Here is a 26,659-nt window from a genome sequence, read left to right as displayed (position 1 = left end):
AGATCAGATAGTAAGGCTGACGATGGCTTGTTTCTCTCACGATATAAAACGTAGCGGAAAAACTAAAACGAAAAATGACCACTGAAACCTTAGGCGACGACACCCTTTCACCGAACGATCATGGCAAAAGTAAGACCGCAGTGGTTCAATATCTCCATGCGCCACGCTCTTCCTGTTGAAAAAGTTAGTTATTATAAATTAGTTAACCAGCCTACTACTTAATACGATAAATTTGAATGGCGCAAGGGAACGAACACAGGACGACACAGAAAGAAAGAGCGCCTTTCTGTTTCTGAAAAGGCGCTCTTTCTGTCTATGTGTCTTCCTGTGTTCGTTCCCTTGCGCCATTCAACTTTATGATGAAGCAACTAGCCCAACAGCAAATAATTCTACTTAATATGATTCACCGTTTTTTTGGTTTCCACCAACACTGGTAATACCATGCCGCAAAATCCATATTTCTCACCAAAAGCCTATTTCTTAAAATACTTTCAAAGTGTTTGTTGAAACACCCGGTTTTTCTGACTGCATGCGACCGTCGGGCTTGTAAATTAGGCAAGATCACAGGAGGCTCATATAAATGCTCGCCACAGCGTTCGTCAAAAACCTTTTCTCCCATTTTCAAAACAAATAATCTATTCTTGGCCCTCACGTTTGGCAGATTGTATGTCGACCAGACAGGTAGATGATATAATGTGCGTCTACTAGAAGACAAAAACAAGGTAGATAGTGTATGTGTATCTGTGAACCTGGCCGCCTACTGTCAAGCATGCAGCGAAGGAAAATGTCGACCGAGATGAGGAGACTGCCAAATTTTGTCAATGTCAGATCACAGCTAACAAGGGAGAATATAGAAACTTATCACATCACGAAGCACAATGCTGCACGTGTCAGGGACCCATATATCTCGTCAACTAGGAAAGAAGCGGAATATCTATCCAATTATTTTAAACCTACCCCCTCTTGAGTCAAATGGTCTCTTTTCCTGTGGTCTCACGCTTTTCGTCTGTATATTCACCATTGGAAGCACAAGAAACATACGCTCGCCAAAGAAAAAATATTTAACACATGACGTTTCGAGACCCGTACGGGTCCCTTGTTCACAATGAGGATGGGCGGAATGGGCCGCTACTTATAAGCGGACTTGACTGCACAGTGAGTGGGCGTAGATATCGGGGAGATTCCCTCTCGTCCTGTTGATGGCATTCTTGGTCGTCTGTATGTAAAATGATTTGAGAAGTAATCGTGAAGATAAAGGTTTCTTCGTGTCCACGATTGTGGCGTTCTCCCAGTCAATGGAGTGCTGCATCATTTGGGCATGCTCTGCAAGTGCGTTGGAGGAAGTGCGACCTTTCTTGACGTCATTCTTCTGTTCCCTTATTCTTCTTTTAAAATCGCCTGACTCGCCAATGTACGAAGCATCACAATCCTTGCAGGGGATCTTGTATACAACGCCGGGGTAACATGTGCGCTTTAGGTGGTCCTTCACGTGACACAGCTGCTGTTTCAGCTTGCTGGACGGTACGTGCGCAATTCGAACGCCGTATTTGGCAAATATTCGCGCCAGAGCCTCACTTGTACCCCAGGAATACGGGACAGTCGCGCGTTTATGTTGCCCAACCAACTGGGGCTGAGCAGGTTCCTTACAGCGGCGTTCTTGATTGTTTAGGATCGGACGGGGGTAGCCATTATTTTCAAGGTCGACGCGAACTTTCTGCTGCTCGGAAGAGAGAAGGCCAGGACTAGAACACAGACGACCAGCTCGCTTGAACAGAGCGGACGCGACAGAGCGTTTGTGGCCTATGGGATGGGCAGATTTAAAATCGAGGTACTTGCCGGTATGTGTGGGCTTTCGGCATACGGTAGTGGCGAGCCCATCGGGAGTGCGGAGAACGAGAACATCGAGAAAAGCAATACTCCCGGCGGCTTCTTCTTCCATTGGCGGCTTCTTCTTCTGCCAGTTCACAATGGAAGAAGAAGCCGCCGGATGTACTGCTTTTCTCGATGTTCTCGTTCTCCGCACTCCCAATGGGCTCGCCACTACCGTATACTGAAAGCCCACACATACCGGCAAGTACCTCGATTTTAAATCTGCCCATCCCATAGGCCACAAACGCTCCGTCGCGTCCGCTCTGTTCAAGCGAGCTGGTCGTCTATGTTCTAGTCCTGGCCTTCTCTCTTCCGAGCAGCAGAAAGTTCGCGTCGACCTTGAAAATAATGGCTGCCCCCGTCAGATGCTAAACAATCAAGAACGCCGCTGTAAGGAACCTGCTCAGCCCCAGTTTGTTGGGCAACAGAAACGCGCGACTGTCCCGTATTCCTGGGGTACAAGTGAGGCTCTGGCGCGAATATTTGCCAAATACGGCGTTCCAATTGCGCACGTACCGTCCAGCAAGCTGAAACAGCAGCTGTGTCACGTGAAGGACCGCCTAGAGCGCACATGTCACCCCGGCGTTGTATACAAGACCCCCTGAAAGGATTGCGATGCTTCATACATTGGCGAGTCAGGCGATTTTAAAAGAAGAATAAGGGAACAGAAGAATGACGTCAAGAAAGGTCGCACTTCCTCCAACGCACTTGCAGAGCATGCCCAAATGATGCAGCACTCCATTGACTGGAAGAACGCCACAATCTTGGACACGAAGAAACCTTTATCTTCACGATTACTTCTCGAATCATTTTACATACAGACGACCAAGAATGCTATCAACAGGACGAGAGCGAATCTCCCCGATATCTACGCCCACTCACTGTGCAGTCAAGTCCGCTTATAAGTAGCGGCCCAATTCCGCCCAACCCCATTGTGAACAAGGGACCCGTACGGGTCTCGAAACGTCATGTGTTAAATGTTTTTCTTTGGCGAGTGTATGTTTCTTGTGCTTCCAATATGCTTCCCCCTCGCCAGACAGGATTCTGTCGAACCCTTGATTATATATTCACCATTGGCTTGAATAAACTCGTGAGTTCATAGTGAGTGCTCTGTAAATCCGGTGCTCGCTTTCGTAATGTAGTTTTCGCGCTGTGAGCATGTTATCAACACAGACGAACCAAGAATCACACACGTAAACAACGCAAAAAGTTTGGCACTATAGCAGCCACTCATTGGGGCTCAGCCGCTCTCCCGTTTCGCGGCTCCCGCATTTTTAGCCCTGCACCATGGTGGAGGACGACGCACAGCACTGCTGCGGCTGCGGTCCTGAGCGTCGCGCTCGGTGCTGCTGCCGCAAGTTTTTCTTCACTTAAGCACACTCCTAGTGTTTGAAGGCTGAACGCGATAAGCGAACTATTGGACGAAGGCCCACGAACGGCCTTTGGGTGGGCGTTCTCTTTTGCATCTGAGATAGACACGAGAAAACTACTTTTTCCGTGTTTTCTTTCGATAACCGCCCTGTTTCCCGAGCCAGCTACGTAACCTAATACACTTTTAATTATTTCTTACGCACACAAAGCGGCGTCTGAGGAAGTTTTCAACAATACCGTTTATAATACCTTAACTGCCGAACACATGGTTACAAAGCTCCAACCATCATATTACACGCTTAGCACTGGACCGTCACTTAGCGCACCCTGTGTTGCGGTGCACACGGCTCTGGCGAATGCCATTGTGCGAGTATAAACCTGTGCCTAATGTTACTTCAAGAAGCTTCCAGTTTTCCTGCGTAAATCACCCAGCTATACTTCGTCCTCCTTCCCTCGCGTGTCGCCATTGCAGACTGTTCTCGCATGACATTCTCATTCATAGATTGCCAAGTGGCTACCGCTACTCCCACTTACAAAATATTGCCTGCTGGTTCGGAGGCCACGGTTTTGGCCGCGGTGACAACCCTCTCGTTATATCTGAAAGGCTGCTGGTGTGGTGTGAGAGTTACTCTTACCCCTGCCCATACTATCACAACCTAATAAAATAAATGCTTTTTTATAGTAAAAAGAGGCTTCTTTATAGTAATATTTTGCTAATAGTGCGAGATAAATTAAAAACGCGAAGTCACGAAGGCCTGCTGTCTGGAACCGAAGCAGAAAAATGGTTTTTGTTTTCTAAATACTCACATGTGCAGAGGTGGATTGATGCGAAGGACTTCCATAAGGACGGCATCAAGATATTCAAGCCCCATTAGAACCTCGTAGGTGATTTCATCCTGGGTAGGAAACATATCGCACCGTATTATCAGACTTCTGGTTCCTGAGGAGCTTGTTTAGAAGTGCAACGATCTTATTGGCTCTATCAGTAAACAAAAGTTCGTTTAATATTGTTGTGGCCATTAGAACGTACGACGTAGTAATATTAATAATAATAACGCATTTATTTTCCATCATTGTGACGGATCATTATCAATAGCCTGACTACGCCCACTGCAGGGCTAAGGCCTGTTCCATATCTTCCAATTAACCCTCTCCTGTGTCAGATGCGGCCACCTTAGCCCTGCAAACATCTTTATCTCATCTCATCAATCCCTAAGTTTCTGCCGCCCCCTGCTATGTAATATGCGCACACAGACTTAATGTTCGTGTCAAGCGCAGATACATATTAACCACCGCATTCCGCTGCACTAGCCCTAACTAGAGTATAATGGTTGAAATTAGACAGTTCATTGCACGATGGGGTGCCACCAGAAACCATATTGGGTTAATAAAACAAGTGTATTGTGTACAAAAGTACAGTCAGTCCAGTTAATCAAGTATACAGCTTCAAAGTTATGTTCACCTTAAACTGCAGTCCTGAAATTACGCTGCATCTTAATTCCACCGCCTTTGCTTTTCATCGCATCTTCGACGTCTTGAAACATTCTGCTCTTAAGGGGCTTTTTTTTCGCTGAGGGACTTGAAAGCGGTCGCTGAGAGAGAGAGATCGCGTGAAAAAGCTGGGTCACTGCGTGACGCGAGCATTTCCCAGCTTGGATGTATTTCAAGCCGGAAATAACAATCTGGTCGTAAGAAATGCCCATCCGAGATGAATTCATGAAATATCGCAATGTTTCCGCCTATCTGGACGTCGAGGGTCATCGGGAACGAGTTTATTCTAAGAGCGGCAATTCACCATTTATTAAGCAGGAAACCGACTGATGCACTTGTGCTTGCCACCCGGCACCATCGTTGGAAACTTTTAGAGCACTACTATTTTCTTCCCCCTTGTCCTTTTGCAGAAAATAAAATTTCTTAGCAGCACGAGCTTCCTACTTGTCACCCGTCAAAAAAAAATTGAGAGTAGTGAGAAGGCACCAATATATTCGTTTATTACTTAGCACCGCACTGACGCCGGTTACCCGACCCACGAAAGAAAAATCCCCGCAATATAAGGAGGCCTCTGAGTAGCGCGTTCCGTCGCATGAAGCACATTGCGGGACGCAAGAGTCACCTACGTGTGCGTTCTGGCGAAAGGGAAGAGAAGTGGGGCAGTATATAACGATGCTCTACTGCCCGAGAAAATCACTTATCTCTATAGTCGTTAAAAAAAGGCCGCCACCGTCTGGAAGACGTTGAAGTTACGAGCGTTAGCTGCTTACTTTGCTAGATGAAGAAAGCGAAGAAGAACGCGCCGCTCGTCTCGAGAAACGGGATGTAATACTGTTACGGTGTGGGATGCCACGGGGTCGCCACCGGCCCGCCCAGAGAAATATAGCAGCAGTACGGAGGAGAGCCGGCGAAGCACGACCGGCGGCGGCCAAGCTTTCTCGTTCTATCTCCCTCGTGCTAGAGCCGCGCGCTCGCCGCTCGCGCTCCGCCTCTTCTTTTATTCCCGTATCACCTTTCCACCGGGGGTAGGGGGGGGGGGGGGCGGAGAAGTCAGGCCGTGCTTTGATGCAGGGTTTCCTGGGGCGATGCAATGTGGGCTCGCAGATAGGAAACGGTCACACGCTTCGTTGAATTCGAAGTGTGTGAGCTGGGCGAAGGTGTCTGCAGTCGCCGAAGAAGGTCCCACACCGGTTAGGCTAACTTCAGGGAGTTTTATGCATATTGAGCGGCGATCCGTTTATGGGACTGCATTGCGTGGGGAAGGTATGGAGCCAGCAGGCGACGACGGCACTGATGAGGACCCGGTAGCTAAGTCGGAGTCACCGCAGGCGCCGTAGACATATCGATTCATGTTTGAAACATGCTCTGGGAAAATGTGGTGCACACCGCATGGTCGATGCTCTGGCAGGTCTTCGAGGCGGTATGTCACGGGGCCGAGTCGGGCAACGACACGGTAAGGGCCGCGGTATCGGGGCAAGAGCTTTGCGGCACGGCCAGTCGCACGAATGGTGCGGCGAACGAGGACCAAGTCACCGGGCCGGAAGGGGGGATGTGGTGGTGCTGCCGCGTTGGCCGCTTGCACACGCGCGTGAGCCGTGAGGAGGTTGCGCTGGGCGTCGAGGCGGGCGGAATGAAGTCGTTGAGCAGATTCAGTTGGTGACGCAGTAGGATGGGGAAGGCCCAACTGCGCGTCGAGAGAGATGGAGGGCGTTCTGCCATAGACGACTGAGAACGGCGTCACATGCGTTGTTTTTGCGCTGCAGTGTTGACTGCAAAAGCTGCAGCAGAAACAAAACGATCCCAGTTTGTGTGGGACGGAGCGACGTAGGATGCGAGTATATCCGTGAGGGTACGGTTAACACGCTCCACGAGGCCATTGCACTGCGGATGATTGACGGATGTAGTGGAATGCGCAATGCCGAAGGAGCGGAGGGCTCGCTCGAAATCATGGGACATAAAGCAGCTCCCACGGTCCGTGATGAGGCGCCGGGGAACACCGTGCCGAAGAACGAGATGCTGTTCCACAAACGCGACGGCATGAGCGGACGACGTGTCTGGAACGGGCAGTGCTTCGACCCACTTGGAGAAGTAGTCGATCGCAACCAGAACATACCGGTTGCCGGCACGCGTCTTCGGAAACGGGCCCAAATGATCCAGTCCAACCAGCTCGAAAGGTGAACTTGGTGGCGAAAAAGCCTGCGGGGGTGGCTTGGTTACACCTGTGGACGGTTTTCTGTACTGGCATGTCTGGCAGGACGCCACGTGGTCCTTGACATCTCTGGACATATTAGGCCACCAAAACCGCTCCGACACTCGTGCGTAGGTCTTGCCGCGACCAAGGTGACCAGCCGTGGGAGCGTCGTGTAAGCCGCGCAAGATTTGCGACCGCAGTGTTGCCGGCACAACTGGCAACCAGACGGGTGGTCGACCACGGAGCCGCTTCACATGACACAAGAGGTCGTCCTTCATTCGATAGACCCGGCGTAGTTGGCGGAGGCCTGCGCCGGCGGCGGTGCCAAGGGAGTGGATTATGGCAGCAATGGCGGGATCTTGCGTTTGTGCAGTCCTCAGGTCCGTCAAAGCCGTCACGGAACAAGGGTGGCGAGAAAGGAAATCGGCATCTTGATGGGCAGAGCCGCGCCGATGCACTATTGTGGAATTGTACTCTTGAAGTTGCAGGGACCAGCGTGCAATCTTGGCATTCAAATGTTTGGCGGACTGCAGCCAAGTGAGAGCGCTATTGTCCGTGACTATGGTGAAGTGACGGCCGTACAGGTAGGGACGGAACTTCTCGACGGCCCAGACAACGGCGAGGCACTCGAGTTCTGAAGAGTGGCGGCGGCGCTCAACGTCGGAAAGCTGGCGGCTGGCATAAGCTAGGACTTTGTGGTCACCAGACTCTTCTTCTTGCAGGAGGACAGCACCGAGCCCATCTTGGCTGGCATCCGTGTGGAGGACGATGGGGGCCGATTCGTCGTAATGGGCCAATGTAGGAGGCTCGAGGAGGGCGTGCTTGACGTCAAGAAACGCGAGCTGTTGGGCCTGCGTCCAACTCCACGGTGCATTCTTCTTCAGCAGGGCGGTCAATGGAGCGCTGCGCTTGGCAAAGTCCGGAATGAAACGACGGAAATACGAAGCAAATCCAAGGAAACTTTTGTGCTCCTTGGCGGTGGTGGGAGCTTCGTAAGCTGTAAGCGCTTTTAGCTTTTCAGGGTCGGGACGGATGCCATGCCGGCTCACAACGTGACCCAAGTACGTCACCTCCGCGAAACCGAAGAAACAGTTTTTTGGTTTTAAGCGAAGCCCAGCAGAGGTAAGGGCTTCGAGGACGAGTTTGAGGCGTCTCTGGTGTTCTTCAAATGTAGCCGCGTAGACAATTACCTCATCCAGGTAGACCAACGCCATAGTCCACTTCAAATGGCCTAAGACTCGGTCCATGAGACGCTGGAAGGTGGCTGGAGCGTTCGAGAGACCGAAGGGCATACGGTTCAACTGGTAAAGGCCGTCGGGAGTCACGAAAGCCGTCTTTTCCGCATCATCGGGGTGAACAGGCACCTGCCAGTAGCCCGAGAGCAGATCTAGCGTGGAAAAATAACGGGCCCCCTTCAGGCGGTCAAGCGCATCGTCGAGGCGAGGCAGCGGGTACACGTCGCAATTAGTAATAGCATTTAGCATCCGATAGTCAACGCAGAAGCGGAGTGTTCCATCCTTCTTGCGCACAAGGACGACAGGGGAGGACCAAGGGCTACAAGAAGGGGCAATGATTCCCTGGTCAAGCATGTCGCACACGTGCTGCTGGATGACTCTCCGTTCGGCTGGCGCTACACGGCGAGGTTGGTGATGAACGGGCCCGCGGTTTTCGGTGTTGATCCGGTGTTGAGCCCAGGAAGTGCACCCGAGTTCACCGGCGCTGAGAGCAAGGCAACTGCGATGCTCGAGCAGCAAGGTCTTCAGAGAGGCGAGCTCCGCGCAGGTCAGGCTGGGTCCAAAGTTAAATTCTTCCCATGATAGGATCGCCGGCGCTGGAGGGTGGCGAGGCGGGGCTTCAGGTTGCAGAGACGCCACTGGTGACCCGGGGTCCAAAACTGAGGCTGTACCCAATTGCGTGCCGGGAGTCAGCGCGAGAGGTACGCTGCTGATGTTGAGTAGAAATACGTGGGCCTCTCCTTTGAGCACAGGCAGAAGGCTTCGAGGGGAGGTCATCTGACGGGCTGGAGCTGAACACCGAATGGGTTCGAACAGCACGTCTGCTGTGACCGGACTGTCAAGCTTGGCATACACCCACGTTGCCGCACCCGGTGGCAGGGTCACGGCGGACGCCACAGTCACGGTAGTGACGTCGAACGGCTTGACTCGACACGGCCACTTCGTCGCGAGGTCACGCAGAGATGCTGAGGCACGCTTGGTCGCCGACACCAGGGACTGCCACAGGGCGACACCGAGGCTGGAAACCCGGCTAAGCCAGCCCGGCCCACAGAGAGTTCGGCTCGCCCGTGGTTTGGTTCTAGTAAAATTAAGGACGACTCCGGCTTGCTGGCACCACCCGCACCCGAGGACCACTGGCCAAATAGGGCTGTATGCGACAACAAACTCGGTGGAGATGGTATTTCCGAGTGCTGTCAGGTTGACGACGACTCGTCCGACTTGCTCCACAGGGGTGCCGTTAAAAGTTAAGAGCCGGGTTTTGGCGGCTGGCAGAAGCAGGTGGGGCGCGTTAGCAACAAACGATTTGTGCAGTACATTGACAGCCGCTCCAGTGTCAACCAAGGGCTTTACGTGCCGGTCAAGCAGGGCGACGTCGACGAGCACGTAAGGAGCATCAGTGGTAATCGGAGCCGACGAAAGGAGGGGACGCGGAGAACGAAGGAGTGTGGGGACGGACTTTATCCCACCGGCGGAACGGTGCCCCCGGAGTTCCGCCAAATCGTTTCCCGACGTTGGAGGGCCGGCACAGTCCACCGCGTAGTGTCCCCGCAGGCCGCAGCGGAAGCAGGTCATGCGAACGTCGTTACGCAGGCGTCGGATAGAGGCCGCAGTTGGGGCTGCGGCCCGAGGAGCCTGCACCCGGACGCTGCGCTCGGCAGACGGTGGCGACCCCCGCGTGGCCAGCAAAGTCAATTCCGCCTCGATGGCGAGCGCCATGGCGGCGCGGACGGAATCTGGACGGCCAGAGCGGACCAAGCGCTGCACCTCGGGGAGTCGGATGGCGTCGACAAACGCCTCGGTGCCGACCAGGGCCACGGCGTTCTGAGGCGCTCCCGGCAGCGACTGCAGAGCCAGGCGCTCAATGGCGGCGGCGAGGTCCTGGTACGTCTCCCCGGGCTCTTGACGGCGGGCTCGCAGGCGGTGGTACTGCACACGGGGTTGACCTGAGGCACCATAGTGGTCGGCGAGGAGGCCCGCCAGAACAGTGTAAGAGCCCAGCTGGTCGGGCGGGACGTTCTGCAGCAGCTCGGTGGCGCGGCCCCTCAGTTTTGCAACGAGCATCCATGCCTTCATTTGCTCGTCCCAGCCTCTCGCCGCCGCAATACCGTCCAGCTGGATGCGGTAAGCATCCCACGAGATGGTGCCGTCAAATGTGGGCAATTCCACAACGTCCAACGAACACTGCGGCGAGGACGCACCCGCGCCGAGCACGCCACTGGCGGCCACGACCGCAGGCCCAGCGACGGCAGAGCCGTAAACAGCGGCGGCGGGGACGCCCAAAGGCACCTGACCTGTGCTCGGCTCGGCTGGCACCAGGCGACGGAGTTCGCGCCGGAGAGCTTCCATCTCCCCAGCCTGGGCAGTCAGACGGGCCTCCCATGCGTCCATCCGTTGGGTGACTGTATCCAGGAGGCGCTCAACACCGGCGTCCGGCTGCTGCGAAGAGCCGAGCCTCTCCGAGCGCCTAGGTCTAGCGGCGCCGGCCGCCGCGTCGTCGGCGCTATCGGCTGGTGGTGGACTCCTGTCGTCTGGCACGTCGGGTGCTTGATTCTGGGAGCGGGTGAGCGGCATGATCCCACCGCTGCCACCAAAATGTTACGGTGTGGGATGCCACGGGGTGGCCACGGGCCCGCCCAGAGAAATATAGCAGCAGTACGGAGGAGAGCCGGCGAAGCACGACCGGCGGCGGCTAAGCTTTCTCGTTCTATCTCCCTCGTGCTAGAGCCGCGCGCTCGCCGCTCGCGCTCCGCCTCTTCTTTTATTCCCGTATCAATACCCTTTGAAACAGGGTGAATTGCCACCAAGCTGCGCTACGCGTGCACGCACGCCGCCTAGCGGAACGATTGCCGCCTAGCGCCATCTATAAGAGAAATAACGATGCACGTCTACCCACTGCCGCGTTGCACCCTCTCAAGGTGCGTCCCAAACGGAATTTGCTTCAAAGTTGGGCGAGTTGGTACGTATTCATTACGAGCGGCACGTTCTTCGCTTTCTTCGTCTAGTTAACCAAACAGCTAAAGCTTGTTAATTCAACGTCTCCCAGGAGGTGCCGGCCTTTTTTTGAGACAAGTGAAAAATGTTGGGCAAGTTGGTACATATTCATTATTTATAATAGCGCTCGAAACAAAGACAAAAGGGGATAATAGACAAAACAAGCGTTGATTTCAACTGAAATTTATTACGGGAAGTGAAGAATATGTACATCTTCGAATCTTACAAAAAAAACAAACAAACGGAATCGGCATACAAGACGTGAACTAATGCGCACGCATCCAACAACAAGAACAAACAACACTCTCGCCAGAGGAAGATAACACTGGACGCGTCCTTAATCGCGCTATCAATCAAGATGGGCACTCTTTACAAAATCCAGTTCATTCTGTGACACCACTACAGAAGGCTGTCTGACGCAAGTGTCTCCAGAATTATGCATGTGATAAGGCTTCTATTATTTCTCTAGCTAATTGGACCTTATATCTAAAAAGAAATGTAGCAGAAAATACCAGTGTGCATACACATGAACGACGGTGTAGTGCGAGGCCAGGAAATGAGTTTCACGAGCTGTTATCGTAGAAATTGCAGTGTTCCTTAAGACTTTTACTAACGCATCGTCCGGTCTGGCCAATATATATGCACCGCAAGAAAGGGAAAATTTATAATCAACTCCAACACTGCATGAAATGAACTTTGGTCGATGCTTGACCTGAAACCCGCCCGTTCTAACACGCAGACTAATGTCAGGTAGCTTTTTTTGTTGTGCACAGATTCCACTAATCTTATTGGGTGCTGAAAAAACTATCTTCATTCCGTATTTGCCCAATAACTTCTTAAACCCATGGGACAACCTATGGACATACGGGGCAACAGCAACCTTATTTGAGTCCCTGGGAATCTGTTGCTTTCGTGCGCAACTTTTTACCAAACTCCTCACTTTTTTGCACGCTATGGTTGTGAGGTGATCCGGATACCCACTCATTTTCAAGCCTAGCTAGCTGCTCACAAAAGCTATCATTGATCAGGTTGGCGCAGGACTTGTGAACGGCTGACCGGATACAAGACACCAGAATACCATCTTTTATAAGCTTCGAGTGACCTGAATTGAAGTCTAACAAAGGTTTCACAGTTCGTGGACGATACTGCCAGTACAAGTGACCAGGACGAGAGCGCTACCAGAGGTCCAAAAATTGGATTCTGTCATCAATCGGTACATGAGTGGTAAAGTCACTTAAATGGTCTAGCCAGCGCTTGTTTTGTCTATTCACCTCTTTTGTCCGTGATTCCTGCGCTGTGGTGAATAATGAATTTTTTTAGACGTTCCCTCTTCGTGAGGCGCCGCTTTGCATCTCTCATGATCATCAGGCTGCCTGTAAGGTAAGGACGCGGCATAGAGCGCACCGTCCGTGGCGCTGCTCACCGTGGCCCTGCTCATCGTGGAGCCACTGCAGGCGCTGGTTTTAATAGGAGCCACAGAGAGTGCGGTGGGGCGTAGCCATTGCAATGAAAGGCTCTGGCGGCATGTTGGAATCATGTTTGTCTTTTAACTGCAACGCTGAAACATTTCAGGAGAGGCACTGAAAGGTCTTGACGGAATTATGAAATCAGAGGGTAAAGGTAAATGTTAATAAGTTTTGCTATATTGCTTTGCGATTCGATCATGTTCAGCAAGGAAAATGAGAGAATGAAGTAAAGAAAGGAAGGTAATCTTTACGTGAAGGCATTACCCGAAGGTACCAGGGAGCAAAACCTTTCAAGTCGTAGCTCTACTTTTTGAATGATAAGCTGTCATCGTTATGACAACTAGACAAAGATTGTTCCCAGTCCGTGGCAGACTGCAGCTGCTATTGCTTTAAACAGCGAAAAGTGAGCACTACTCGCAAATGCATGGTGCAGCAGCTGATGCCACAGCATTCTGGACATTCTGCTTCGTCCTGACTATAATCAGGCGCTAAAAAACGAATCAAAACTAAAAAAGCGCTTGAATAAAAACAGACAGATCAAACCGAAATTAAGTGCACTTCACTACGTGTTCAAGCGAAGTCATCGTAAAGGCCAAACCACAAGGCAACGTTTCCTCAGCGCCGCGTCAGCGTGTCATCTAACGGCGTTGTCGCTCGGAGCCGCAGGACAGGACGACCAAATACACGAGGGATTACAAAGCGGCGTCTCCAAACGGTCATTAGGTGTGTTTTGTTTCGTTCACTATTGTTGTGTTCCTCTCGTGCACGATATGCTTTGTCCTCCTCTTGCGTGCAAAGGGGGTTGCGCTCCAACGCATATTTCTTACGACAGTAAATACGTGTATACACAAACGAAATAGACAAACTCTATGAATGTAAATGGCTATAAATACAAAGAGTTGTAACGCACATACCAGCAGATACATATAACGTATTATATATGCTATTAGAATAAACAGTAGTAAATATATGTGAATATATTTAATAAGCGTAAATATATATAAATATATATATTGTTACGTTTGGAGACGCCAACATGCCAAAAATATTCAAGCCACTGGGAGTCATCAATCGACGGAGGCTTCAAAGGGCTGTCGACGTGGTTGCGGCGCCACGAATGCAGGTGATGGCGTCTGCAAGGGACCTCCCCCCCTCCCCCTGCTGTTTACGTGGTGAAACGGCCATCCGCAGCCTGAGAACGGCTTTCGGGAACCTGGTTGTCGTTTGTTCTGAACGCCGGACCCACCCGGGACAGGACGACGTCCTTCTCCCAGAGGGGACGGAGGAGGAGGCGGGGAGCGGCGAGCGGCGCGGGGCTGCAAATGAGCCGTGTCAAACGCGGCCATGTTTGACTAATCCAACGACGCCGGAATCCTCGTGCTTCGAAAACAACTTCGTCTTACCCTAAGTGCTTTTCCTTACGTGGAACCTTCTGCAAAGTTCAGCGGCAGCCTTTTTTCCCCACGCTACCGCTGTGAAGTCCAGGTGACTGACCTTCGACGCTGCATGGGGCCCCTTCGGGCTATTCATCACTGCTGCCTTGACAGCACGGACCATAACTTGACAGAAGTGGCAAGAGTGTGTTGTTGGGGGCGTCCTGGAAGGCGGACCCTAAAAACTGGACAAGTGATCGACATCACAGTGATTGGATGAATTTTTAATGAACTAAATTCCCCAACTAGGGACCTTGGGACAGGGGACCCTATTTAAACAGCGATCTGGCATGCGATCAGCCAGCTCCCGAATCACTCTTTCGAACGGTCTATACATGTAAATAAACCCTTTCAGTCTCTTCTCCGCCTCGAAGACCATCTCATCTCTTCATCACCCCACAACAGCAGTCTCCCGATCCGGAACCCGTGGGCATCGACTTTGGCGGGAGACGGCCCAGGCGAATCAAGGGCCCGCATCTAACAACTGGTGGCAGCAGTGGGATCGAAGCGCAGTCCCCCAACACCGGTGACCTGCTTTGGGGTTGGAGCCCCACACCTAACAACTGGTGGCAGCGGTGGGACCGAAGAGCAATCCCCCAAAACCGGTGGCCTTCTATGCGGTTGGAGCCCCACATCTGCTTTTTTGAATTTATATCAATGACTTAGTTACTGTAGATAATAATGTGAATTTTATTATGTACGCGGAAGACACAACTATTCTGGTTACCGCACTGAATTCCACAGAGGCTATCGGTATCGCAAATGAAGCACTAACAAAACTGTCCTCGTGGTCTACCGAAAATTCACTTAGTATAAATATTAAGAAAACAACAGCTGTTCTGTTCAGACCGATAAATCGTAATGTCGCTACAGACCTAACATTACAACTTCATAATTATATTATTCCCATTGTGCCTACTGTGAAATGTCTTGGGGTTGTATTTGAACAACATATGTCGTGGAATTTGCATGTGGATTTAGTCGCTGCGAAAATATCCCGTGTGAGAGGAATTTTATGCAGGTTAAGATATTTTCCCCCTTAAAGCATCAAACTTCTCCTATACAAATGCTTGCTTCTCAGCCAAATTCATTATTGCCATTTTGTTTGGGGTACTACGACACTTTCTAATATCACCACATTACACAGAATACAAAGGCCGTCCGTAGTATTCTGGACGTTCCCCACGACACACATACGCACCCACTTTTCAAGAAACTGAATTTACTTCCTATGCCTGATATTTATGAGCAAACAATAATTCACCGATATAAGAAAGGTATTAAAAGAAATATTAACACGTTAAATACTATATCGAACTTAAAACGTAGAGATGGGAAGCTAAATACGAGCAGTTGCGAACTCTGGGAGATTCCACGGGCAAGAAGTAATTACACATACCAAATGTTGCGCCTTACATTACCATCTTGTCTCAATAAAATTAGCACTGTATAAATTTCATTCCTGTGCTATCTAGGTAGCTATCTTTTCTTTGTTTCCGCAAAAATAGAAATTATTTTTGGAACAGTGTATTTGCCGAATTGTGCATTGCAGTATGTTTTGTGGGACCCATTTGTTGATTTCATAATGTATAATGTGCATTAGTAATTAGCGTTAATTCTTTCGGTTTCAATGGTACGTGAGTGCTATATGTACTGCAAATACTTTCTGTTTCACTTGAGTTCATTTTACACATATGTGTATTTATATATTATATATATACATTATGTCTGACACTCGTGTTATTGGGGCTTAGGTAATTCTAGCTTAATATGTAATACCTAACCCTATGCTCTGTGACTGCTGGTTAAAAGGGGCTGCGGACATTGTCAGGCCACAAAAGGCTTTTTGTTTCGTGGTCCTCAACATTGTAGTGTTGAAATAAAATGAATTGAATTGAATTGAATCTAACAACTGGTTCGCAGCGGTTGGATCGACCATGCGGCGTGGTGTTGCTTCAGCGGGTTAGTGCTTGAACTTTGCTTGAGATTCGCCAGGCTTCGAATGTTTGCGTTAATAACTTTGAACTGCTGGGAATCGACGGAAGTTGATCAGTGAGACGAGTGTGTGTAGCTCATCTCAACAGTTGTTCAGCAAAGTCAAGCCTCAGAACAGCAAACATGAATCTAATGCTATCAATGTGGAAAGCTGGGCTAGATGGTACGTCATCATTAATTAAGAGACTAGCGCATAAAACTGGGACGCAGACAGAGAAGAAGACAGGACAAGCGCTTGTCCTGTCTTCTTCTCTGTCTGCGTCCCAGTTTTATGCGATAGTCTTTTAATTAATGATGAATCTAATGAAGTTGCTAAGGAAAGATTTGCTCTCATTGTGCGAAGAGTTGGGTGTAGATGTAAGGGTTAAGATCAAAAAGTCGGACATTTGTAAATTGCTCTTAAACCGCAGAGGAAGGAATAATTAGCGATACGTGCAAACTCCTCAAAACAGAGCGAAAGAGAAAGGAAGATGAGCGGGAGAAAATAGGGGAACAACGGCTAGCGGCAGAGAAAAAGGAGTGGGAGCTCAGAAGGTTACAGCTCGCGTATGAGCGAAAGAAATTGGAAGATGAGATCTCGAGAGGCAAGATTTCAAAGAGAGCGAGTCAGGCCGGATCGTTTCAGTTGGACGTGACGACGTAAAACAGTATAGTGAAACAGCGCACAACCGTCATGAAGATTGCGGAGCGGTAATGTTGAAACGCAGTATCGAAAGCCACGCAGAGACAGAGGACGAAAGCTCCATTACAGACGAGCAGAGCGCTTCAGGGGTAAGCGCTTAGGCCGATAAGCAGGCGGTGGAGGACTGCCTTCAGGGAAGCGAACTGCCCAGCTCGGGGGCAGCGGAAGGTCCGTCTGTCAGCAGTGTGGAGCTGAAACGGACCTGCGAAGGCAAAGCGGCCAGTTTGGAATTGGATGAAGGACTCCGAGGTGCCTCTGAAAAACTAGATAAAGCCAGTTGTGATCAGGAGATGCAAACGGAAGTGTCTAGGCGAAAAACAGGAACAGGGCACGGACCAAGAAAAAACGGTTGAAATGTCAAGGCCTAAATTCAGGGGCGCAGAGGTGCTAACGTTAGCACAGATAAAAGTGCGGCAGAAGGGAAAGAAAAACCTTCCCGCATTGGACCTTGTAATCTTGCAGCTAAAGTTACTGGTCAGGTGGCATGCTGTCGAGATTCAGGTAGCAGCATCCCACCGCTGCAACCAGTTGTTGAGATTCAAGTAGCGTGACTGGGCCGGAGAAGACACAAGGACGATCGGAGGAAGAAACTTGGGAAACTTTATACAAAACTATTCATATAATGTACAAGTAGGGCATTTGGGAGTGCTTCTCAGTAAAGAGAGCTTCTTAGCAGTCGGGAGTCTCTGGTATCTCTCAAGAGGGGGGGCTCCCTTCTGGTACCAAACCAGCAGCTCCTTAAATACTCTTCGTATCCCCCTGATCTTTAGCTGGCGAATACAGTTGGAAGAATGATGTCCAATCGCACGATGGCACTGATGGTACCACCCATGGAAGGGCGGCCCTGATGTTCCCTCGCAGCTCGGTCGAGGGAAAGGGAACAGGACTCGGTCACGTTGTCGTCCACGCGGCCTCCAGGTGGGCGCGCACGTGCGTCCGGACCGCGCCCATGTTGACCCGGAAGGCACCTGCATGACACAGGAATGCAGGCTGTCTCCCAGCAGGGGTTGAAAGATCTTGCACTGATAACCGGAACGCGGACCCTCTGTCGAAGGTGCGGCATTCGGGCAATTGTTCAACCCCTGCGTGACCGAAGGGGACCACACTGATACCGCACTTCGTCGTCTGAGGACCGGAACGAATACGTGGGGACGCTATGGTCGTCGCTGCTTCCGGCATTCCTGTCAGAACACGTGGGGACGCTATTGTCGTCGCTGCTTCTGGCATTCCTGCAGGCACGTCTCCCCCAGAGGGCTCAACCACCCTCGCGGTGGTCTTCAGGGAATCCTCCCCATGCCCAACTTCGCCGAACTCCACAGCAGGAGGGAAGCGCGAGCACAACGCGCAGGTGCTTCTAAAGGTGACCGCAGTAACAGAAAGGAGAAAACGCATCTTGCAAGCAGGACAGGAGCGAGTTTTTGCAGAGGGAATTGGCTTACGGGACGACTGAGACCACCCCGACCTGGCAGAAAGATCAGAAGGCGCGAGATTTCGGGACGCCCGGCGCATGGGAGCGCAGGGGTCGAGCAACAGAGACCACGAATGCAGGCGTCTTCGGCGCGCGCTCTTCAGAACGATGGGTCCTTCACTTTCCCCACTGTATTCGATAAAACGCGCAGGGCGAAAGGGTGGTCGGGCTCGCTTGTGGCGAGAACAGAGAGTAGCTTCTCGCTCTGGTCGCGGTATGTCGCCCGGAATCGGTTATCGGCACTGCATGGGCTACCAGGGCCTTTGAGCGCATCGAGGGGCTGTGCAGATGACAGTAGCGATCAGTGATGTCTTTTTTCAGTTGCCCTTTGTCACGAGTTGACAGCAGTTTAATCAGTCAGAACGCGACCCCGGCGGGCGCGGCTGAAAGACTAATCCTTTCGACGCGGGGGTGGTGAGCAATGTTTAACCCGGCGTAGCCACTCGATGTAGCTGTTTTTTATTCTTCTTTATTTCGTGTGCCTGTAAAATCGGGGAATGAAATTCTACGTTGTTTTAGGTTAAAGATTTGGATTTGATTAGGTGTTACTATTTTCTTAACATTTAAATAAAGGTCATTGTGCCATTGAGTAAAGAGAACGTGTGTCAATTTGGGATGCTAGAAAGTGATTAAGGCACTCACAGGATTGCAGTGAAGACAGTTCTCGAGTAGACGATGTGCTATTTACTTAGTTGGAACCGCTGGTAGCTAGAAAAGTTCTTTGTGTTTGAAAATTTGGCACAGGTTTGCTTTTTATCTTCAGTAGATTCAGAAATGTAGGACTTCGTCGAGATACCAAGAGCTTGTCGCTACATTGACAGCAGTGTTGCTAATGTCAGGCGAAGGCAAAGAAAGCACGGATATTTGTGCCCATTTCAGTACCTGTGTTTAGCGGCGCTTGGTTAGCTAGCCGATTTTGGTATTCAAAGATTAAGCGAACGAAGTGAAGTTGCAGAATTTTGCGAAGAATAGCTGTAACAGCTTTCTGTATAGGTGAGGGCGACGAGGTGCGTAATTGACTAATTGAGTTTAAGAGAAGTGTCTCGCCAGTAGGGGAATGAGCAAGGTTTGCGATGCGCAGTCGCGTCTTTCTGAGTTCAACTCGAACAGTTGATTATTAGACTCGAGCGTCAAGCTTCTTTGAAAGAGCCAGTGGATTAATTTGAGCGTGGGCAAAATTTTAAGCAAACTATCGGTATTCTCGTGGTACAAGGGGATCAGAGATTTTAATTATAAGGAATAGAGTTTCTAATCAAACATTTGTAGGCATTGAGACATCACCGCGTATTGTACAACTTGGCAGTCTGTCTTTGGCGACATCAGATGAGACGCGGACACTCGCTTGACCCTAAATTCCGGCAAAATTGAGGTGCCAGTTCGTTTGTTTATTCTAGTTTTGCTTCCAAAATTTGCCGCCCCTCTTCAAGTCGTGTACGGCGAATTGGGCCTTGGCAGAAAATTTGGCAGACATGGAAGCTGGTCTTAAAAGCCGAGATTCTTGCGGTCAGCTACAAACTTTTGTGCTTACGTTTATGCGGACACTGCAGTGGTATTGCATAACAGCCTGGCGGCTCTCGAGTGAATTTTGGGCATTGCCTGGGGAGTGGCGCTATGTTGTGTGGTTGGTTTCGACTAATGTCTCTGTTGTACGAGGTTTAGGACTCTGTTCTTTGCTCAGAGAGAAGATCAAGAAGGGCCTCCCACGCTAGAACTCCCATCTCTCCTCGACCAGTGATTGCGACCACTAGCCGATCGAGATTCTCCTGGTCGCGGAGGAGTTGTTACGTTTGGAGACACCAACTTGCTAACAATGTTCAGGCCACTGGGAGTCATCAATCGACGGAGGCTTCAAAGGGCCGTCGACGTGGTTGCGGCGCCACGAATGCAGGTGATGGTGTCTACAAGGGACCTTCCCCCTCCCCCCCCCCCCCTCCTGTTTACGAGGTGAAACGGCCATCCGATGCCTGAGAATGGCTTTCGGGAACCTGGTTGTCGATTGTTCTCAACGCCGGACCCACCCTGGACAGGACGACGCCCTTCTCCCGGAGGGGACGGCGGAGGAGGCGGCAAGCGGCGCGGGGCTACAAATGAGCCGCATCAAACGCGGCCATGTTTGACTAAGCCAATGAAGCCGGAATCCTCGTGCTTCGAAAACAACTTCGTCTTACCCTATGTGCTTTTCCTTACGTGGAACCTTTTGCAAAGTGCAGCGGCAGCCTTTCGTTCCCAAGCTACCGCTGTGAAGTGCAGGTGACTGACCTTCGACGCCGCTTGTTGCCCCCCTTCGGGCTATTCATCACTGCTGCCTGGACAGCGCGGACCATAACTTGTCAGAAGTGGCAAGAGTGTGTTTTTTAGACGTCCGGGAAGGTGGACCTTAAAAGACTGGACACGTGATCGACATCACAGTGATTGGACGAATTTTTAATGAACTAAATTCTCCAACTAGGGACCTGGGGACAGGGGACCCTATTTAAGTAGCGATCTGGCATGTGACCAGCCAGCTTCCGTTTCACTCTTTCGAACTACGTAAAAATGTAAATAAACCTTTCAGTCTCTTCTCCACCTCGAATACCATCTCATCTCTTCGTCACCCCACAACAGCAGTCTCCCGATCCGGAACCCGTGGACACCGACCTTGGCCAGAGACAGCCTAGGCGAACCAAGAGTCCGCATGTAACAACTGGTGGCAGCGGTGGGATCGAAGCGCAATCCCCCAACACCGGTGGCCTGCTATGGGGTTGGAGCCCCGCATCTAACAATATATATGTCCAGAAGGATCCCGCAATTTCTCCAACCAGCAGAGGGAGGGGTGGCTGCTTACGACTTGAAAATACCGGCCGTATGTGTAGGGCTCAACTTTCATTACTGCCCATACAACGCCGAGACATTCTTTTTCGGTAGTGGAATAATTCGATTCAGCACGAGAAAGAGCGCGGCTGGCGTATGCTATGGCGCTCTCAGCGTCATCCTGCCACTGGACGATTACAGTACCGAGGCTCCCGCTGCGGGCATCTGTGTGGCACGAGAACCGAAATGACCAAGGGCAGGTGTGGTCTGCAAGCGGCTCTGTAATTGAACGAATGCCAGCTGCTGCTGTTCTTCCCCCGTGAAGGGGACGTTCTCTCTTCTCTGACGCGTCAACGGTGCAACAAGTCTGGAAAAGTTGGCAATGAACGCCACCGGTAATACGCTTAGACGCCAAAAAAACGCCAGACCGTTTTTTTGTTTGAAGGATTTGTAAAGTTGGCGATGACAGCGTTTTTAGCAGGATCCGGGCGGAATCCACGATAGAACACATGACCGAGGAAAATGAGCTCCTCATAACCAAAGTTGCATTTTTTCGGCTTTAACGTCAGGCCGGCTAATCTTATAGCCTGTACCACGATCAACTGGCGCTGGAGGTGTTCTTGGAACGTTGGCAAAAATACAAGAACGTTGTCCAGGTATACCAAGAGGTATACCGGTCAAGAGAGTCATCAATTCGTAGTAACCGGTAGATGTCTTTTTTTTACTTGGTTATGTTTCTGGTAGTCAACGCAAAATTGCAGACTGCCATCTTTAATCAAAACGAAAACCACAGGCAGAGCCCAGGGAGTCCTCGACGGCTGGATAGCACCATCCTGCAGCATTTCTTGGACTATCTGAGCTGTGGTTTCGCGCTCCCGCAATGAGGCACGATACCGGTTTTGTCAAACCGATCGGGTATTGTCTTCCGTTATTATGTAGTGTTTAGTGAGAGGCGCCTGGTTGACTGCCGACGTAGACGTAGACGAGAAAAAGTCTTGGAACTGATGCAAAAGGCCGACTAGGCTTTCCCTCTCTGCTGAAGGTAAGCCTGGGTTCACATCAAGGAGCAACTGGGTTGTTCGACAGGAGGATGTTTCGCTCTGGAGGGCAAGACAGTCGTGAGTCTCGGCGATGTCCTCGAAGTATGCGACCATGGTGCCCCTGGCGATGTGTAGCCTTTCGGTTCCAAACTTTGTTGGTAGGACACCTGCCAGGCCGTTGGTTAGAGTTGCGAAACTTCTCGTGACGCCGGCCCCATGAGAGAGCACAAGTACAGTGTTATGTTCCGAAGCGCCGTCAGCACTGCACCGGTAGTAACAAATGGCGATAACGACAGCACAGGATCGCGAAAGCATACTCACATCCATCCACGTCGATGATGTGCAGGGCTGCTATGGGTTGTTCAGTGTCGGCTCTAACTGTTCCAGGGGCCATATATGTTACCAGACGGCCAAAAACTCTTATGACGCATCATGCTCGTGCAAGAAGTTCGTTCCTAGGATCAGCTCCTTGCAGCAGTGGAGCAGAACAACAAGAGAAAGGGAGAGAGAAGTGGCAGAGGAAAGGCAGGGAGGTTAATCAGTAGAGTGTCCTGGTTGGCTACCCTGCACTGGGGGCGAGAGATGACGGGGGCGTAAAAGAATAAGAAGAGCAATGTGGTCTGTATCTATCACGACAATGACAAACGCACTGAGTCTCAGGTCGCCGCAGCTGTAGCCTGCACATATTTAGGGCTGCCGAACGCTTTGGCCTGAGTATAACACATCTTCAGTCCTCCATCACTAATACGAGGCAGACAGGCAGCGCAGACGTTCCAGTGTGTAGAAAGGGTGCTTGCGGTTGCGGCTTATAATGTTGATGACAACGTAAGCATCGAAATTCTCGGAAGGATGAGGCTGGAGGATGCGTTGTGCCAACTATTCGAGAGCTGCAAGAACTGGATTGAACAAATCCAGCATGTGCAGTGCATTCTGCGCAGCTGGCATATGCAAGCTGGAAAGCAGCACACGCATGGCATTCACGACTGGCTTCAGCATTGCAATTACTTGCTCATCTGCGACTTGTGTCAGTTTCTGACCTAGTACGTGACCAGCAGTAGGCTCAACACACTGGGTGCGCGGTGACGATTCTATCATTGAGGATGTGCTGTGCTTTGGGAGCGATGGCCAAGTCACTTGCCGGTCCCGGTCTTGGAGCGGAGCTTGGACTTGTTCTTGATTAGCCATAGGCTCAGGACTCCGGGTACACAATACACTGCGGGTGTATGTAGCACCGGCAAGGATAGCCAAGGCCCGTCTTCGATAACAGTTCCTACCTCGCCAGTCATATGGCTCCCGTTATTTGAAGTAGTATGCGGAGGGGGAGGGCAATTTGCGGAAATTCTTGGACGATCCTTTCCAATGCTCACTACACATTTAGAAGGCCTATGACGAAAGCAACGACGTCGTCACACCATAGCAGCAGATTCTCCGTGTGTGAAATTCTCGGTTGCCATTTTTTTCAGTATCGCCCCTTCCCTTTTCAGGCGAGGACAATCTTTTCAGGCAGCGTCATGAGGGCCGCGGCAATCGGCACACGTAAGTTCTGTCGCCCGGTAAGCATCTCCGCTGTGTGGCTCAGTACACCGTGGGCACACGATGGGGAAACTGTACACACTACTCACGAGTCCTCTCTTCATGCACTTCTGGCACTGGAGAGGCTACGAGACGAAAGGCGTAACTACATGCCGGAAGAGCACAACCTTCACGTTCGCTGGAATGCAGTCGTCTTGGAAGGTCAGCTTGATGCACTTTGTTCTCCCAAGACGCTGAACTTGAAGTATGGCTACACTGTCGGTAGCTGGTTGAATCAAAATTGGCAGATCAGATTGGCGGATGGTGACGCCAACGTCGTAAATGACGCCTGCCGTAGTGTTACTGCCTAGAAGGACATTGGAACGAACGCTAATGCGGCCGAGTGTTCTGATGTTGCTCAAACTTTCAAGCGCGTTCCGGTACATGACATCAATGGCGAGCCTCCAGGAACGCAGACGTGGCTTGCCTGTTGATGTGGTTGAAATTTTCGGTGGGAGTGTCTGGCACAAACAGGACAGTGTGTGCCGATGATCCTCGCTCCGTAGTGATCGTGGACGTGCTCGACGACGGCGAGCCCTCACATTTGCGCAATCTTCGTTTGGCCTTCTAGCTTAGGACTGATGAATCTGTCGTCAGCCGAAGAGTCGTCACTGGTGGCCGAGTACACCACAGTGGCCTGGCTGCTTACGTCATTCGGGAGGCCAAGACGTTTCCTCTGGGTCGCGGGGATTCCAAAGGGTCGCTCACTGAAACGGGAACAGAGAGCGTCACGGTGGAAACCTCCGAGCCTGATTTCGCGGTACGGGAAACGGCGATACAGGTGGTCGGCTTCCCCGCAATGAGAAAAGAGTGTCTACTGGTCAAATGTGCGCCAAACAAACAGCTTCCGAGCCGGTGGACGCAATGCGGGTCTTCGCTGGGGCCGCTGGTAGAATGACGGCGGCGGAGCGGTCGCCGGCAGCGGGTGGTAGCGCGATGTTGCACGGGGGGAACTCGGAACGAATAGCCGCGGCGTGGATCATAGGGCGTGGCTCCGGCATTAGTTGGGGAAAGGTGTAAATGCCTGCTGTATCTCGTCGCGCCCGACTGCGGTAACAGCCGCGGCTGTCGGATCAGGCGAGCCCAGGTTCAGTTTGTGAAGCTCTTCACGGACCACCGCGCGTATCAGCTCACGCAAAAACGAACTGTTTCTAGACACGCACAAAGCCGCCGCCCTGCTGCATGGCTCATCGCACAAGGAGTCATTCGGCGGCACCGCTGCTGCAAGGCCCGCTCAGTGGCCGTAGCTTCTTTCATGAAGTCTGCCACAGACTTCGGGAGATTTCGGACCAAACCAGCAAAGAGCTGGTCTTTCACACATTGCATAAGGTGGCGGAGCTTCGTGGCTTCGGCCATGTCTGGGTCAGCGCGCCGCCAAAGACGGGTGAGATGAGCGTCTGTCTGGAGGGGTCTGGACATGGGGGCGTCAAGCCCGCAAGCTCCACTAGTGTCGCGTAGCACTTGGCGTTTCCTTGAAGGCAGAGAAACGCCAACACGGAAAAGCTTTGAGAACTTTGTGAAGCTCTGTGCAACAGCACAGAGAGGCAGCCGGAGCGGAATGTCAATTTCTTCACTCAAGCCACCAGTCTGGCGGACAAGCTACGTGCCGAGCAGCCGCCGCGAGGCTAGTGTTGCTAACGCGACGATATGCTCTATCTGTTCTGACTTAACGAAACTCCATGACATCCTATTTTAAACTCGGCAGCTGCAGGGAAAGCGCTGCTAGTCTTGCATCGCTTTTTAAGGTTCTTGCGGGAAACGTTGGCAAGTCCAGGCTGCAATTGTTTCCGGCTCTGATGCAAAGATTCTTTGCAGCCTGCCTTCACAGCGTCACAGCCTTAGCTGATGCTTAACGAGGGAATTCTAATTGCTCAAAAACGAGCAATTAGATTAATACCTAATGTGCCGTGGTGTACTCATACGGGTACCTACTTTTCAAGGTTTAATATCATGACAATCTCAGAGTTATTCCCATTCAAGATAATCTCTATGTACATAAACGCTGCTTCCACTAATCATGAGTTCCTTTTATCAAGTTTCAACCTGACTCGTTCGATTCCGTCCTACAATACACAGAAAAAATGTCATGATGCCTACCTTTCTGCCGCAGCGCATACGGTAAGCAGTCGCTGACATATAGTTTATCCCATTACCTCAATATTCTGCAAAAGAACAACATAGTACTTGAAAAGACTTCACGGCGTAAATTAGTGACACTTATTCCTATGTTTGAAAGTACATAGCTCGTGATCAGGACATATATATATATATATATATATATATATATATATATATATATATATATATATATATATATATATACATATTTATATATATATATATATATAGTTTTGTGTAGCTTCATTTTACCTGAAGTGTATCTCGGGTGATTGTAAATGTTCCCTGTACATAGAAATGTGGAGTAGTTTTTGTGACATAACGTCCAATGATATAGAGGCGTAACATCAAGCAAATGTCAGATGTAGACACTTTGTGGCTGTATTTCTTTTGTGTTTGTGAGTGCGCTCTTCCACTGTTGTTGTGATCAGCTGCTGGGCTATACACCCCGGCAAAGGGCGCAGGGTGGCTCTTGGAACAACACAGCTTTTTGCCTGGCGTCCTCTCTCCTTTGTTGCTGATGTAACCTTGAGTGAGTTAATATATATATATATATATATATATATATATATATATATATATATATATATATATATATATATATACAAAATACGGCGGACAATGAGTCCAAGCACCAAGCAGGGTGGGCGAACAAGTCAATCAAACCACAAAGAAAACGCAACACTTCAAAAAAAAAGAACACAATATAGCAGTAATTTGTTAAAACTCATGGGACAATGGCTTAATTAGCTGATTCCAATCTGTTATTGTGTGTGGAAAAAACGAAAACTTGTAAGTGTCTATTCTAGCGAATATAGGGGTTAGAGACCTGGGATGGTGTTGACAAGTTTGTGTGGTTTGTGCCGGCGTTAAGAATGATGAGGGATCTAAACCAAGTTTGTTATGTAATAAGAGAGATATAAATTCAAACCAAAGCTTTCTTCTAC

The 26,659-nt window shown here is 50.5% G+C and overlaps 1 protein-coding gene across 1 annotated transcript in view; it reads right to left on the bottom strand.

The window, feature by feature from the left end:
- The window catches only part of LOC144119410 (cytochrome P450 3A11-like), a 334,374-nt gene that overhangs the window by 166,244 nt on the left and 141,471 nt on the right, over positions 1–26,659 (bottom strand). Inside the window, exon 11 of the mRNA XM_077652030.1 lies at positions 4,048–4,136. Coding sequence (XP_077508156.1) covers positions 4,048–4,136 — 89 coding nt within the window. The remainder of the gene's footprint in view (positions 1–4,047; positions 4,137–26,659) is intronic.

Source organism: Amblyomma americanum, chromosome 2, assembly GCF_052857255.1.
Source record: "Amblyomma americanum isolate KBUSLIRL-KWMA chromosome 2, ASM5285725v1, whole genome shotgun sequence".
Classification (NCBI taxonomy): Eukaryota; Metazoa; Arthropoda; class Arachnida; order Ixodida; family Ixodidae; genus Amblyomma; species Amblyomma americanum.
The sequence above is the reverse complement of the archived record's forward strand: the minus strand, read 5'-3'. Positions and strand labels throughout refer to the sequence as shown.